The sequence below is a fragment of the Hyaena hyaena genome, unplaced genomic scaffold (assembly GCF_003009895.1).
Source record: "Hyaena hyaena isolate Hyena2069 unplaced genomic scaffold, ASM300989v1 scaffold_115, whole genome shotgun sequence".
Classification (NCBI taxonomy): domain Eukaryota; kingdom Metazoa; phylum Chordata; class Mammalia; order Carnivora; family Hyaenidae; genus Hyaena; species Hyaena hyaena.
The window spans coordinates 2,977,874-2,995,317 of record NW_024080747.1 but is presented as its reverse complement, the minus strand read 5'-3'; the positions used below and the strand labels follow the sequence as shown (position 1 = coordinate 2,995,317).

General features: G+C 41.3%; 1 protein-coding gene across 4 annotated transcripts in view; it reads right to left on the bottom strand.

Moving 5' to 3' along the window:
• The window catches only part of ADAMTS19 (ADAM metallopeptidase with thrombospondin type 1 motif 19), a 239,082-nt gene extending 222,441 nt beyond the window's left edge, over nt 1–16,641 (bottom strand). For 3 of the 4 annotated variants that reach the window (XM_039236682.1, XM_039236684.1, XM_039236683.1), the window contains exons 1-2: nt 16,280–16,439; nt 15,006–15,664 (exon numbers count right to left, since the gene is read on the bottom strand). In XM_039236682.1, the coding sequence (XP_039092613.1) occupies nt 15,006–15,664; nt 16,280–16,352 (732 nt within the window). In that variant the 5' untranslated portion in view covers nt 16,353–16,439. Of the gene's footprint in view, nt 1–15,005; nt 15,665–16,279 lie in introns of all 4 variants that reach the window. The other variant, XM_039236685.1, reaches the window with a different exon arrangement.
• Nucleotides 16,642–17,444: the final 803 nt, after the last annotated feature.

The window sequence follows — 17,444 nt, the reverse complement described above, 5'->3', positions numbered from 1 at the left end:
ATGGGTTTCCACGTTCTTAAGTTAAAACACACTCTAAATATGCACCAGTGGGTTTGCATCTCCTCTTTCATCTTTCCCACCACCAACCCCCTTCCTGACTCTCCCTCTCTCCAAGGAAGGTTGTGTCGATTCACACAAATTGTGTAAACTCTTCGGGCCTGACAAGGAGAAAGAACTAGAGAAACTGAAAATGCAAAATAAGCAATCATGGGAATTAAATTAGTAGTCAAACATATTTCTTTAATTTACCATTCTATCAGCTTAAATTTGGACCCAAATTTCAAGTGGTGTTTGTTATTATGTCTGGTCCATTTTCCACTGACCACTCCAAAGCATCTGTCCCACTAGAATTCTTGGGCCATCATTTTACTCTTTACAGCTAAGAATTAAGATTTACAGTGATGAAAATTTGGCTTATTCCTGACACACAGTCAACGTAAGCAAAAGAAATTTAAGCACACTAAAAAAATGAAACCCACTATAAAGATTTCCTATGTACATCCCCCTACATTGTTATTCAAAATATTTAAATATAACTATTTGGATATTGTTACCTTTTATTTCATGAGCCAGGTTTTTTTTCTGGACAAGTGTTGCAACTAGACATTCATAAATGTTCACTTCCTAAAATGACACCAACTCCGTATTTGCTTTCACATTAAATTTCATCAATTCTAAGATGCTCTCAGTTTTCTGATACACCCCTATGTAACAGGTACTAAAATGTGAAAAACTATCTATTGGAATTCACTAAATATAGTATTTCTATCCTTTACTAGATTTCTTTATATCATTATTAATGACAAATACATGAACTATCTAAGGGCCTTTATTAGCCTATCATTTTCTCACTCGTGATTCCTATAGCTGGAAGACATCTGTCGACACTCAGATTATCAGAGAAAGCATACTGCTTTGGTTTTTTAATAAAAGGTCGTATACTGGAAATCTTGGCTCTGTTTAAATAAACATACAATAATTCGGATATAAATTTACACTTAGGGAATAACTCTGAGTGTTGGTGACTGAAAGCTACTTCCTGAAAAGGATGATTTAGATTTTGTAAGTTTGTTTGGATTTATTTGTTTATTTGAACCCTGAACCTAACAACTTTTGTCTTTTTCACAGCAGAGGAGTATATGAAGCAGCCCTGGAGTATGATACCTAGATTCAGTTCCCAGTCCTGCAAAGACACGACTGTACAATCTCCTATTTTGTATATCTTACTGGTATAACTCCAAATGAGTGCCTTTTCTTGCCCCCATAAATCCTTATTAATTTTAAATGATGTACACTATAATATGGGCTATCAGTAGCTACTTCTATTCCTTATCAATCAACATGGTGTTCAAAAACCTCCCCGAAAGATCATTCTAATAATAATAATTTCCAGGGGCGTCTGGGTGGCTCAGTCGGTTGAGCATCCAGCTTCGGATCAGATCATAATCTCACGGTTCGTGGGTCCAAGCCTCACGTCGGGCTCTGTGCTGACAGCTAGCTCAGAGCCTGGAGCCTGTTTTGGATTCTGTGTCTCCCTCTCTCTCTGACCCTCCCCAGCTCACGCTGTGTGTGTGTCTCTCTCAGAAAAAAATAATAATAATTTCCAGAGCAAAAATGCTTTTGTGTTGTTTAAGATGGAAATGCTTCCCTAAATCGATCTTTAAACAATACTATGAAAGACCCAGCAGACTTTACGTTGATATTAACAATCTGATGCTAAAGTCTGTATAGAAATGCAAAGGATAGAGAATAGCCAAAACACTTTTTTAAAAAGAAATCAAACTTAAAGTTCTCAAAATTCAAAACAGATTATAAAGCTACAAAAATCAAGACTGACAGTAGTGACATAAGGATAAACATATTGATAGAGATTGAGATACGGATAAACATATATATAACAAACAATATTAATAATTCAAAGTAAACTTGCATTTATGGTTGACTTTTGACAAAAGTCTTATGGCATTTCATGAGAAAAGAATACTTTTTCTAGTAAATGGTGTTGAGAGAAAATTGGATATAGACACACAAAGAGATTAATTTGAATCCCTGACCTTATACCATACACAAAAACTAACTCAAAATAAGTCACAAACCTAAATATGATAACCAAAAGTATGGAAGAAAACCCAAGCAAGCAGTGGGAGAAAGTCTATGCAACTTTGAGTTAGACACAGAGTTATTAGGCACAATAGCAGAAGTATGTTTGATAAAGAAAAAAAGTGATAAACTGGATTTTTTCTCAAAATTTATAGAAATTAGCTTTAAAAGACACCATTAAGAAACTGAACAAAAACACACAGACTGGAAGAAAACATTAGCAAATCATATATCTGACAAAAGATTTATACCTTTATACCCAAGTATATAAAGAACTCTTAAAAAGCAAATATTAGAAAGCTTAAAAAAATCTAATTTAAAACACGCAAAAGATCAGATTAAACATTTCCCCAAAGATGATTTATGAGTGGCTACAGGACGGCACATGACAAGATACTCAACACTGACACCAGAGAAATGCAAATCAAAACCACAAAGAGATACTATTGCAGAGCCACATTATTAGTTATAATCATAAAGACACAATAACAAGTGCTGTTGAGGATGTGGAGAAACTGGAATCCTGACATGTTGGTGATGGGAATGGAGACTGATGCAGTCCTTTGTGAAAGAATCTGCCTGATTTCAAAAATATTAAACTTATATGTACCATATAACGTAGCAACTCTACTCCTAGATGTCTACTTCTGGGAATGACTATATATATATACCTACACAATGATGGTTCATATTAGCATTATTCATAATAGAGAAAGAGTGGAAACAACCCAAACATGGTAAATAAAATGTGGTGTTATAGCAACAATGGCTAATATTCAGCAAAAAAAAAAAAAAAAGAAAGAAAAAGAAAAAGAACTACTGATACATGCTACCACACAGACAAGCTTCAAAAACATTACACAAAGTTTAAGAAGTTAGACCGAATTTTATGTTTTCATGTATATGAAATGTAATCTATTGCGTCAGAAAGTAGATTAGTGGTTGCCTGGGACGGGGGAGGAACAAAGTGACTGCAAATGAGATTGAGTGAAAGGGGTGATGGAAATGTTCTAAAACTGGAGAGCAGCGATGGCTGCACAATTCTGTGAATGTACTTAAAGTCACTGCATTGTACATTTGGGGGAATTTTAGGGTATATAAATCATACCAGAAAGGAGATAATAGGGGGAAAAAAGCATTCACAATGTCCTTTATGTTACATCTTAATTACAGATTTACCCTAGAAAAATCGGCTTGGTGTATTCATGAATCTGTCTCACTAATGAGAAACAATTAGATTCTACTTAGAAAAATGTTTACATAGAAACTTCCAACCTGGATACTGATTGGAGGCGCTTGAGTAGTTCAGTCAGTCAAATGCCTTGCTCTTGATGTTGGATCGGGTTAAGATCTCAGGTTCATAGGATGGAGCCAGTCATCAGAATCTGTACTAACAGCATGGAGCCTGCTTGGGATTCTCTCTTTCCCTCTCTCTCTGTCTTTTCTCAACTTGCATGTGTGCGCATGCATGTGCTCTCTCTCAAAGTAAATAATTTTTTTTAAAAAGATACCAATTCAATGCTTTTTAAAATATTACTAATTAGAACTACCTATTTTGAAGTGACAAAATTCTAACTGGAGATCTACAAAGACATAGGAATTATCCATGTTAGTAGATAAAAAAGGACATTAAATTCAATTTATTAATAGATATCTCCACAGTGGACCACTCAGACGTTATACTTTGTTAGTTATATTTGTGCATAATTGTTGGTTCCATAATAAATGGCTCAAACTTTCTATTTTCTTGCTATAAAATTCTGCAGTGTCATTTATTCTGTCTGCAAGCACACAGCCAGAGTCAGAAAACAACACAGAGACCCTATGCCAATTATATATGTAAGTTCCTTGGTCAATAACTGATCTGCTGGTCTATGAAGTGGGCACACTAAAATATTTGCTGATAATACTTTTATCATGAAAATGTACTTATCACATATTACTTACATACATTTAAAGCCAAGGAATAATGAAAACACACTATTTGCACCTATCAGATTAGTTGATATAATTATCTGCCTGGCTATTCCTTTTAGTAGGTTAATGTGTTTTGACTGTTAAATCTAATGAGTTTTACAGGACCCCTGACATCCAAAGTCACAGAAGGTGAACGAGTAGATAAGACTTGTTATTTTACATCTGCCATTTGAGATCGTTTACCCTTTCATGATAACACATCTCCAAGGTCCTCTTAACCTGACCACACCTCACTGCCACTCCAGTACAGGTAACCTCTTAAAAAAAAGTTTATAATTTTCTCAATGATTGTCTAATATTCCTCTAAAATGCACCGCAGCCCTCATTCATCCAGGTCTGATCTTGCTGGCAAGGCAGGTCCTTCTCAGTATGAAGAAATGTTTCATTGCTGATAAACTTTATGTCACTACAATAAGTGCTGTAAAACATGTGGGGTGAGTCTCCTGCTAGATTTCCCAGAAAACTGTTGATGACAGTTTGTAGTAATTCAGCTTGGCTGCCTTCTAAATTCTGAAATGGGAAGCAAGGTTCAGGTTTTGTACACTTTTTCACCTAAAGAGGAGGATAACATTCATACTGGTATAAAGGTCCCATTATACCGCCTCCCAACTAGTTCACATTTATAGCTTGTTGAATAACAATTTGAAATCCATAAAATCCTTTCCAGCTTAATAGCATTTGAGTGGGTTCCTAGGAGGATGTCAAAGGGAAAGACAGAAGGTATCCAAGTTCACTACAGGAGCTACCAAAGAGTATTAGAATTCATTCAAGACACCTACGGTGTAAAGTTTGGTGTATGTAAATCTAGTCATTAAAGATCTTGAGTGCTGGAGTTTTCAAAGTCACTTAAAATTTGAGTGGCTACCCTCAAAAACTAGCTTGCACAAGAATTACCTTGGATTCTTTCTAAATGCATTTCTTGAGTTTGAGACCCAGTCGGGGATTCTGACTTAAATGGAGAATTCCAAGCCCCTCAATCTCACCCCCACTACCATGATTTTGATAAAGCTGTCTGCACACCAGACTTTAAGAAAAAGAGCACCAAGAAGCATGAACAAAGAGCCAGTGATGTAGGCTCACTGCAAAAAGTGGTCACGTATTTTATTTTATTTTATTTTATTACTGATCATGTATTTTAAATGAAGCCAGGCAGAAGTCAGAGGAAAGAAAGAAAGAAAGAGCAAAAGAGAGAAAGGGAGAGAGAGAGGGAGGGAGGGAGAGAGTGAGGGAGGGAGGGAGGGAGGAAGAAGGAGGGAGGGAGGGAGAGAGGGAGAGAAAGAGAGAGAGAGAGAGAGAGAGAGAGAGAGAGAAAGAAAGAAAGAAAGAAAGAAAGAAAGAAAGAAAGAAAGAAAGAAAGAAAGAAAGAAAGAAAGAAAATGAAAACAAACCTGGGGCAAAACATCTTTATGTGCTTGTGAAGAAAACAAATGCTGAGATTTTCTTTCTTTTTTTTTTCTTTTTTTAACGGAAAGCAACAGGAAAGCAGAAGATATTAAATAATGCCAAAAGTGGCCTGGGCTCATAAGCTCCATTCCCTGCTCATCTGAATGAAAGCCTAAACAGTTAATAATTTATTGCAGATATACGCACATTAATTATGAAATGAAATGGAGTTTCTCTTGTTGGAAAAGTCAAGTACAAAGCTCTCTAATCCCAAGGGCCTTCTCAACACCGTCACACAATAATTCTGCACAAATATCTGGGTAGCATTAAAATGGCTTAGTTCCCATTTTCTCACTTCTCTCAGTCTAGGGCTTGGCACAAGAATAAAGATGAGATGGAGACAAGATGATGTGCTCACTATGGCTGCACCCTAAATGCACTCTGAAGCAAGTTATGGTCCTTGCTTAGCTAAGGGAATCTTAAAATTTCCTTTTGGGAAACCCCCCAAATCATAATCCAAGAGGGACTACTGGTTTGTCCCACTGCCTCATAATAGGTCAAAATCAATTTCCTAACTTAAGGTACTTCCCATCTATCAGCAACCTGGAACTCCTCATTATCTTTACTTGGTAAACAGAAACCCATAAAACCATCTGGGGTAAAAATGTAATTGCAATTAAGCAGAAACAATTGCACACGAGCTCAATAAAAACGTGCTGAATTTAGGGTTGCATAAAAAAATATTTAAAGGACCCTGTAAAGAATTTCCTGAATTTAAAAAAGTATGTCATATTATGAGTCAGCTAATAACTTTCAAATAAATACATAATATTCAATAGGCAAATATTATTAAGCAAAAGTTCTTCTCATAAAATTGGTCCATGCCTGAATTCTCTCCAGATATTAAGATATACATTAATACATGATTAAAGAACTTATTTCAATGTCAATCCATCAGCATGATGATTCTTATTAGATTTTTTTAATTTGGATTCACTGTATCATTTCCTTAAAGAAGAATGGAGTATCTGCACACTCCATACACAGAAACTTCTCTCATGTGTCACTGTTGGCAGAACCATGATCATCCACACCATTCTGAATTCTGAACCAGAAACCACAGAAAGCCTTAAAGCAATGTGTTCTTCACGTTAATAAAGACACACTGAACACCTCCTAAATCAGAGAACTGTAATGGACAGAGGGAAGACAAGAAGTTGAGGCAAAGAAACAGCTCCTTGAAGACTGTAAATATGTTATAGAAAGGAATTATTTCTTTTCTCTTTTTGGTCTCCAGGAGTTCAGCACAATATATACATGTAACTAGCCCACTAATGATGAATACTTACAATGTTCTGCTCTTAAAAACAACACTGCAATGAATAGGCTTATATGTAAATCATCTGCACACATATGAACATTCCTGAAAAGAAGGGTGAGCACACTTAAAATGTAAGTACATATAATACAAAAGGCTCTAAAAACTAGCTCTCCCATAATGTATAAGATAAGGTGTCCCCCAAGCATGGCCCCTCGATATTGTTAGTTTGCATAATTTGTGCCAGTCTAAGAAACCAGAAATAATGTTTGAGAAAATTTGCTTTTACTGGCTTACCAATAAATTTGAAAATAATTGTGAATATGTACTTGATATTTATGTTTCCTTTTTTACATATACACTAAAAAGTATCTATGGATGGTAAGTTTACAGATGATATATTTTATATATTTTCTAAATTTGCTATACTCAGCATGTATTATTTTGTTATTAACATTTATCTTTAAAAAAAAAACTAATACAAAAAGGGTTCTGGAGTTAGAAATGAAAAAGACTAAAAATCTTTTTAAAAAAAGTGAATAGAAGGGATGCCCGAGTGGCTCAGCCAGTTAAGTGTCTAACTCTTGGTTTTGTCTCAGGTCATGATTCTGGTTTGTGAGTTCAAGCCCTGCGTCCGGCTCTGCACTGAAAGTGTGGAGCCTGCTTGGGATGCTCTGCTCCTTCCCCCATCATGTTCTCGGTCTCTCTCAAAATAAATCAATTAAACTCTTAAAAAGTTAGTAGAAGATGTAAACAGTACATTTCCAGGGAAAGAATAAAAATATGAATAAATGCTCAGCATCACCAAAAATACCCAAAGACTATCAATTAAATCTATACTGAGATAACATTTTTTACCTATTAGATTTCACAAACATCAGTATCCGTAATTAACACCCATACTGGCAAAAGCACAGGGGAAATATATACTCTCATACTCTGTTGGCCTGAGAATATAAAGTAGTACCACCTCTGTGGGGTACAATCAGGCAATATCACCCCAAATTACCAATATACATGCCCTTTGACAAAGACTGACATTGCATAGACAAAATGGCATATCTACAGAGTCCTATTTATTTAGCACTGCTCATAATCAGAAAGTATTAGAATCAATCAAATGTACATCAACACCAAACTGATTAAATAGATTCTGGAACATACTTGCAATCAGATAAAAAGAAACTATCCAAAAAAGAAAGAGGAATCTCTCTGTGCACTCATGTGATAATCTCATGTGCACGCATGTGTATGTGTATAATAATGCAGACTTAAAAGCTTTAAATTGATATATACACGTTTATTTGCTTATGCATCAACTGCTTCTAGATCATACAGTAGAAACTAATAACCTTACCTACATCTAGGAAGGAATATAGTAAAAAATGGAGAAAAGGTGTTGGAAGAAGACTTCATTGAATACCTTTTTGGAGGTTCTGTTTGGAAAAGTGTGAATCCTTATCATTTTGAAAATGATTTTATTTTGCCTTTAGGTTTGAATGGTAGTTTGGCTCTTAACTATAGAGAACTGATGGTTGGGGGGGATGGGTGAAATAGGGGATGGGAATTAAGGAGGCACTTGTGATGAACACCTGGTATTGTATGTAAGTGATGAATCATTAAATTCTACACCTGAAACTAATAATACACTGGCTGTTAACTACCTGGAATTTAAATAAGAACTTGAAAAAAAATCGAATGGTAGTTGGGCTGAGGGCACGATTCAAAATCACGTTTCCTCAGAACTCTTGAAACAATCAACTCAGGATCCTCTAGCATCCACCTGACACTCATTCCATTAGCGATCATCATTCCTTTATTAAACGTGTAGAGTTTTCTCTTTATTTCTGACTTTCTAATTTCTCCCAAAATGTGTCTATGTATGGGTCTCTACTTAGGCCTCTCTGACCTTGGTGATTCATCCTTCTATCTGAAGGTGTGTGTCTTCCTGTATCACTGGAAGTGTGATTATGATACAAAAAAAAAAAAAACTCTGTTAACATCTACCTAACCATTATTGGTTACATCAGCAAATCAACTCGAATCATTGAATTAAATAACACTCTACACGCCATCTAGAAAATATGATCACTGAGGCATACCACATGCAGAATGTGCAAAGCTAGGAGATTCCTCCCTTGTCTTGCTACATGCAATTATTTCCACCAATCAGCCTGGATGTTTACCAAGAATCAGCTGCATTTGTTTGAACACACATAGGTACATTTTGTAATCACGTAATCTAACCGAACACTAAATATTTAACAGTGACATATGAATGCAAAAGCGTCCTTGCTTCCATGAAAATTCTGGAAGAACTTTAGAAAGGTGAAGTCGCTAAAAGAAAACTGCTCTTATTTTATTTGGGATGAAACAACTGTAAAAGATTTGAAATTTTTAGAAGTCAAGGACTCTACACAAAAATTAGGCTAACTCTGGGGCGCCTGGGTGGCTCAGTCGGTTGAGTGTCCGACTTTGGCTCAGGTCATGATCTCGCAGTTTATGGGTTCGAACCCCGCACCGGGGGCTCTGTGCTGACAGCTCAGAGTCTGAAGCCTGCTTCCGATTCTGTGTCTCCCTCTATCTCTGACCCTCCCCTATTCAAGCTGTCTCTCTCTCTCTCAGATATAAATAAAAAAACATTAAAATAAAAAATTGGGCTAAATCTGTCTTTAGTTTTTCTTCCAAACATAGAAACCTATATTGGAAATTGATTTGTATGCATTCTGAGTAAGGCTCACCAGGAATGCCAGTTATCCGACCTTCCTTCAAAGGAGTAGGGTCACTCACACCCAAAGGTGAACTGATATATATATATAATATTATATATATACATTATATATGTACATTATATATATACATTATATTATATATATATATTATATATATGTGATTTATATAGGGTAGTATATTAGGGTAGATTGCATGCATTTAAAAAATTCTATCCTTTAAATGGATGTAAGTAAATAATCAGGCATGTGCTCAAAGTTTACTGTATAAGTTTTTCTCAGGGAGTTATTTATAAAAATGAGAAATTAGAAACAACAGGACATTGGTGAAATAAATTATAGTACATTCACACACACACACACACACAAAATCCCACCCTTTCACTTACTTTTAAAAGTTAACTGCTACTAAATCTGAAACATCTAGATCTATGATTCATGGCTCACAACTTTTCTCTCATATTGTGGGTCCATTTGTGTGAATATTTATACTATGTACTGGGATAATTTCTGGGTTTGATTTTCTAGGTTAGAAATTTACTTGTCAGTTCACTAATGGAGTTTTTAATTCTAATGACCACTTATTCTTAGATCCATTGTAGCTAATCCTTTTTTCCGGGTAGCAGATGTTGTTGTATTTTTTAAATTTCTTTTTTCCATGAATATATATCCATTCTTGTACTTCCATTAAAGTACCTTATGTATTCTATTAATTTTGTTGCCTCATATATTAACTTGCCAGAGCTCGAGGACTCTTAAGGTTCTTTTTCTTAGAACTGTGATATTCTTGGGTATCAGCTCATAACCTTTGGTTTCTCCGCTCACCTATCTGTGGTGACTCCTCCAGTTATTTGGCAAAAGAGGTGGGACCTTCTGCTGGGTGTGGGAAGGCAACAGATCATCTTTTGAGGAGGAGACAGGGTCCTCTGGTGTCACCAACATGCCCAGGACTTTGCGTAGGCACACACATTTGGCTTCCATGGATTGTCATAACTGGACATGAAAAAAAATCCAATGCCACTTCTGCTCCCTGCGTTCCCATAATTCTGTGCAAGCCCCCACCATTCACAGATGTTTCCTAATATCTGTGTATTCCATTAATCCAGTCCAAACTGTCATCAGTCTTCCAGGAGATATTCAACATATCTAGTGGCATTTTTTATAATAATGCTTTTGATTTATTTAGAAGATCTTTTCTGTCATTCCTAAGATTTAGCTTGAACAAAGAAGACAGATGTGTGAGGTTAATCTGCAGTCTTCATTTTTTTTCCTTTGGATGTTGATTTCATTTCTTCTTCCCAATTTCACTTGTGTACGAGCCTTTCCCCCACCCTTCCCTGACACCCTCTCCTCCTGCCTTAGTACTGGTGTCCAATAAAGTACCTTGGCCAAAATGGATACCCTAAAATATTTAACTGTTCAAAACTTGCTGGAGCATCAGATATTGTGTGATTCAAAAAAAGGATTAAGCTGCCAAAAAAATTTTGAATTTACACATGGTGCAGATTTTGTATAAAGAATAAAAACAATTACTGTATAACACTTAAAAATTAAGTGCATAAAGTTTTAGTAGTCACTCTTTATCGTCCTGGAAGAATAATCCCAATGTTAGTGATACTCATTTCCAAAGTCCATTTAAAGGGAACCATATGCAAGTTGTGTACTGATCTACCTTATCCTCCTTAGGTGTGCTTGTTTTAAAACAAAACAAACCTGGGGAGCCTCGGTACCTCAGTCAGTTGAGCATCCTACTTTGGCTCAGGTCATGATCTCATAGTTTATGGGTTCGAGCCCCACAGAGGGCTCTGTGCTAACAGCTCAGAGCTTGAAGCCTGCTTCGGATTCTGTGCCTCCCTCTTTCTCTGACCCTCTCCCGCTCACACTCTGTGTCTCTCTCTCTTAAAAATAAACATTAAAAAAAATTTTTTTTTAAAAACCCATGTGTTAATCTTGAGCAAGCATAACTGTTGCACTCATTCATAAAAATTAATTTGTTGCTTTTTTGCATTTTAATATTTAGAGATTGTTATTTAAAATATAAATAAAATATAATAAAGTATTGTATATACTGCATTTTCTTCAGTGTTTTTTACTGAGTGCCAACTCAAAATCAGGTATCTTGTAACGTTGTGGATGTGGGAAGAAAGGCATAACACAGTAGCATCAAAGCACTTGGGGCATACCTACATTTGTACATATCTCAAGCTATTGTATTCTTCTGTTGCCATTTGTCACTGACAAGCCAGGCTGCGAGCTCCTTGAAACTTATCAAGGCTGCTTCATCTTCTTTTTGTATTCTCTGTATCTGCACAATGCCTTGCTCAGAGAAACTGCTCAATAAATGTTTAATTGCTTGGTATTATGATATTTAGGGGCCTACTGGGTCTAATATGGCTCAAATAAGATTATTGTTCAATATTAGAGACTAATAAGGGGAAATGGAAACAGTAAGAACACTTCATACATCAGCTGCTAGACATGCAAATACAATTTGTACATTTTATAAATAGGAAACACAAGGGGCGCCTGGGTGGCTTAGTCTGTTAAGCGTCCGACTTTCGCTTAGGTCACGATCTCGCGGTTCGTGGGTTCGAGCCCCGCGTCGGGCTCTGTGCTGACTGCCAGCTCAGAGCCTGGAGCCTGTTTCAGTCTGTGACTCCCTCTCTCTCTGACCCTCCCCTGCTCACGCTGTCTCTCTCTCTCTCTCCTAGAAATAAATAAAACATTTAAAAAAAAAAAATTAAAAAAAAAATAAATAAATAGGAAACACAAGATCCAGAATGATTAAGTACTTTGAAGAGGCATCACCTAGCTATGTACCCCAAATATCTATTCTCGCACTTTTCCTGTCACAGCACAAGTTAAACTGATATCTGGAGAATGAATTGGCCAGCCTTACAAGTGTTTACCACCTTGCAATACTGGATAGCTGATGGTATATTTCCTTTGATAGAGACTTTGGGATCTTTTCAAATATGCAGTAATCCAAAAGGCATTGAGTTCAGGCACTAAAAGGCAAAACTAGCTGCTGAAAGGTGGTGGGGGAAGGTAGACTTAGTTATCTACTCTTTTCTAAGCAACTAACAACCGGAAAGCTTTTACTTAGAAGGAAAAAAAAACACTGTTGCAAAAGAAAAGCAGTTGCACTTGATAAATAATTCACCTCCCGTAGAAAGTCATCGTGACTCCCATTAGAATTACTGGATCACAGAATTCTGGAAATAAAGAAGATCAAGTACGTAGCCCTTTGATAATCAACGGTTAGAAAAAGCCCATACTCCAGCAGATAAGACTTTTGAGGTCTGGTCTCAGCAGACATTTTAGGATCATTTCCCCCTTATTGTCCCTCCTGGCCTAATCGCAGGAGATTCTTATTTTCATTCCCTTGGTAAAGTGTGCACTTTTAAATCTTCAGCCTCACCCCTCTACCCAAAACACTCTTCTGCCCCATACTGCCTGGGGGAATGCCTCCTGATGCTTCAAAACTCCGTTAAATTCTGTCTGCTTTGGGAAGCCTTCTCCAACTCCCCAAACTGGATTTTACCTCAGGCATAAGACTTGATTCATTATGTCATCGTCCCAACGATACCTGTGTCATAACCACTTGTGTATGATGCCTTTCTCCTAATCTGTAAGCCCCTAATGTAGGATGTAGGAAACCTTTAACATCTAATAGAATTTTAACTCTATCCTCCGGTTTTTAAGTAAATCATTCAGTCCTTTAATTTTACTAATGAAAACTGAACGCCAGAGAAGTAACTTGTCAATTGTCAGAGTACAAGCCAATGGTAAAGATCAGATAACAGATTATGCTCTCTTTCCTAATTCACCTTCTTAAGGGAAATAGGGCTGGCCTGGTAGAGTGTGGAGTAACAAACCCACTCTTCTTGGCTATCTGCCTAACTTTATACTCAAAAGTCTGACTGCTATACTGTATTGCTGGCAATGTCAGATTTCCTCAATAACAAAGACTTCCCAGTTCAGAACATATACATATGTGGCTAATAGGAAAAGTGAGTAAAAGTCCAACATGATAAACAGGGAGGTATGTCAAACTCCTATTCAGTCTATGAAAAACCTACTCATAATTTTAACTTTGCTCCTTTAAGTATGGAGAGAAGGCATAGCTCATTTGGAAAATCTGACCAAAAGCCCACATTTCAACACAGTGAAATGCTTTATCCCCTACTGCTTCTACCACACCAGGAACTTTCTATATGTAATTATTTAATCTCTGGCCAAAAACTGATGGACAATGAAATCCCCACAAAATGTTTCCCCTAGTGAAGTATTCAAACATCAGTTCCACAAAAAACATTTTTAAAAGCTTTTCGTGTAATTTTTCCAGGCCAACTTTTTTCACTCATGGCTAAAAATGTCCATATTTGAATATTCATCATTATGAGCATCTGGTAAAATATAGCCCTGTCCAGCAATTTACATCATTTGACTCTGAGACCTTAGGAGGGCATAGGTAAAAATTTCCAGTTTCATTTTGTCTGGATTTTTAACCATCTTTTTTCCATTTCATGGCTTTGGGTGGCTTTGATTGCACCAATATTTTCTGCTCTCCATTACTACTGGATTTTTCTATCAGTGAGCAGGTTGTTTTCAGACAAGTCCTTGTGGATTTCATCAATGGCTCACTAGAGATGGCAAAATGAAGCCACAACTCACAACAGTTGTTTTCAGTTGCGGGTTTTGCCTTAAACCGGTAAATAAAGGCCACGATGATGATGCCCCAAATAAGGCGGATGTACTTACTACCTCTGAACTGTACATCAACGAGTAGTTAAAATGGTACATTTTACCTTATGTCTACTTTCTTCTGTGGAGTGGGCACGCGAACCTCGCAAACGGAAAATTAAACCACAGATTCATGACCTTTCGATTCCTGAGTGGGTTCTAAGGTCATCAGAGTCTGCAGCTCCCAATCTTTCAGTTACTTCTCAACTCCTGTCCCTCAGAGAACACTGAACAGGTGTCCTGTGTGGCTGTGCATGTGTTTAAATGCTAGACAGCTGTCAGAATATAATTCCCTAGAGGATTACAGTGTTCCGACAACTTTGAAGTAGGACACGAAAAAAGAGAGAGAGAGAATAAATGTGGAACTGGGGGTGGGCTGGGAGGGGGCAAAAATGGAGGAGATTCCGCAGTGAGCGGATTGGTGGTCTTCCAAACTCCTAAAAGAAGCCACGTGGTGAGCTTATTTTGGAAAACAGAGAAGCAAAACCAGCAGGAAGAGTTACCCCCAGGCAGTTTGATACAATGTTCGGAAGAAACGTACAACTAGATAGAAAGAGAAGGCTGTTAATCCATCCAATTAGCCTTCAGACTCACTGACTGCCTTGGAGATGTTCAGCGGGAGGTGGACGGGATGGACTCCTGCGTGGTTCAGACTAGGGTGAAGTTCAGGGTCCATGCAAAGCAGCCTGGTCTCTAAGGGCAGAGGGAGGAGTGGCGGGAAAGTGGAGAGCTGGGGAAGGAAGAGCGCTTACCAGGCCACCTCCACAGGTGCTGAAAGAGGCCAGAGAGCCGGGCTGCTGCAGCACAGCCCCGGTGTAGAAGCAGGAGGCGTCCGGCGGCGCCGGAGGGCGCCGGGCCGCCGCTGCCAGCGTCGGGACGGGGCCGGGACTCGGCCGCTGTTCCACCGCGAAGCGCGGCGCCAGGAAGCGGCCGTCTCTCCGGAGCAGCAGGTACAGGTCCCGGGAGAAGGCCGGGATCCGCAGCAGTACCTCGTCGCCGTCCGGCTCGGCTTCCTGAGCCGGGGGAGGAGACGCGGGTGGCTGTGGGGGCGGCGGCTGCCACGAGGCCGGGGCGCCCGGGGACAGGGCGGCAGCCCCGCCGGGTCCCCGCGGCAGCTCCTGCGATTCGAACTCCTCGTCCTCCTCGCCCGCTGGCGGCGACGGCGGCCGAGGTGGCGGCCGGGGTGCGGACTGGCCCTCGGCGGGCTCCTCCGGCGGCGCCGGGGCCACGGAGCGCACCTCGCGGGAGCTGCCGGCCGCCTGCGTCCGGGCGCCTGCGCCTCCCCCTGCGCCGCGCACCCAGCCCGGGTCCGCGCTGCCCCCGCTGCCGCCCGCCGCATCCACCGGCTCCCGGCGCCAGAGTGCAGGAAACACGACTTCCCACTCCTCGCGGTCGGGGGTGAACTGCAGCCCTGCGGGCGGGGCAGACAGAGAAGTGCAGGGCTTAAAGTGCCGCGGTTCCACGAGCACAAGCATTCCCAGGCTCACACGGTGCAGACACCAGGCTCTCGTGTTAATGCGCTGGAGACCCCCCGACTAGCCCCTGAACCGCTTGCAACCCCTGAGCCTCGCGATCAGATTACAGACCCCAGCATTTTCAAAATAAAAGTGCGATGATATGGGGGGGGGAGGGGTGAAGGAGTGGGGCAGCAAAGTTTGGTGACAGCGCTTGGTTGCTGAAGGAAACCCGGTGCAAAGACTCCAACACAGATAAATTATTAAGTATATGTCAGAGCAAAGCGTCGCTATCAATTTCTGTACTCCCCCATTTCCCCCTAGGTGCTGCAAACGTACCTTTGCAAATATTTCTACTCTCAGAGGAAGGCGGGCCATTCCAGGAGGTCGAGAGAAGTGCACTTCGCTCGCGAGCGTGACCCTCTCATCTGCACCCGCACGCTCCTCTTTATTGCTGCCCACGGAGCCCCCTGTTCGCCGCGCACCGGCTGCACCAGCCCTGCCTCCCCGTGCGTTCTCGGTTTCCGCCGGGGGAGTCAGGAAGCAAAGCTCAAAGTCTCGGGAGAACTTACCTGAAACGATCCCATTCGACAAGACCCCCAGCTGGTAAAAGAGGCAGCAGCAGCAGATGTGAGTAAGGCGCATCTCGCGGCTCTTTCCGGGACCGCGCTCCCGCGGCCGCGGCTCCTTGCCCCGCGCGCGCCTCCTTGCGCGATCCACCGCGGGCGCCGCCGCCTCCCCGGAGCGCAAGGAGGCCGGGCGGCGAGTTTGCCCGGGCCCTTTGTCTGCCGGGGGTGGGAGGGGGGTGCTGTGTGACTCCGAGAGGCTGCCCGAGCCCGGGCGGCGGGGGGGGGGGGGGGGGGGGGGGGGGGGGGGGGGGGGGGAGGAGCGGGGGCAGGCAGCGCCGCGGCCCCGCAGCGCTTGGGCTCCCTGGCGAATTAGGTGATGAGTCTATTTTCTGTGTTCTGGACGCTGCGAGAGTTTCCGGAGCCCCACAGGACAGACCCACAGTCGGGAGCGGGCCGGCCGGCGCAAGGCTGGCAGGGCTGCCTCAGGACAGGCGGAGCACGGCCCCGCGCGGGCAGGAGCGCCGCGGTGTCGGAGCCTGGCTGGCCGCCTGCACCCGCGCGGAACTGCCAGCGGCCGGTGCCGCGGCCCCAGCACCCTGGCGGGTGCCTCGCTCCGCGCGCGGGGCCGCAGTGCCGCGAGCTCTTACCCCGAGAGGCGCGGGAGGGAATTTGTGGCGGGATGAGGAGGAGACACGACTCGCGAGGTGGGTGTGGAGGAGGAAAGAGGCAAGCAGATCGGACCAGAAAAAGGGAGCACGGGGTGCCCGCCCAGAGTGACTTTGCGGGACAAAGGTCCCAGAACACCACACACGTGCTGACACACCCAGTTGGGGTGGGGACCCAAATTCCCTCACCTGACTTCTGATTGGCCACTCCAAGAGGCCGATTTGCATTCTAGCTCGGCACCCACTCCCACCCTCACCCCCACCCCCACCCCCACCCCATTCCCCACCCGGCTGAGGTGTGTGCAGGTAGAAGTGCCCCTCCAGTCCACCCCACCGCCTGGGGCTCCCCCCGCCCATCCTCACGTCACGCAATGCAAAATTTACTGCAGCCTTGAGCACAGAGCTGTGGCCCCGCTTTCCAAAGACCTTTGGTTTTTCTATCCATCTTTGTAGGAATATTCTAAGCCTGGAGATAATGGGATTCGTCATGGAGCGTGCTTCAA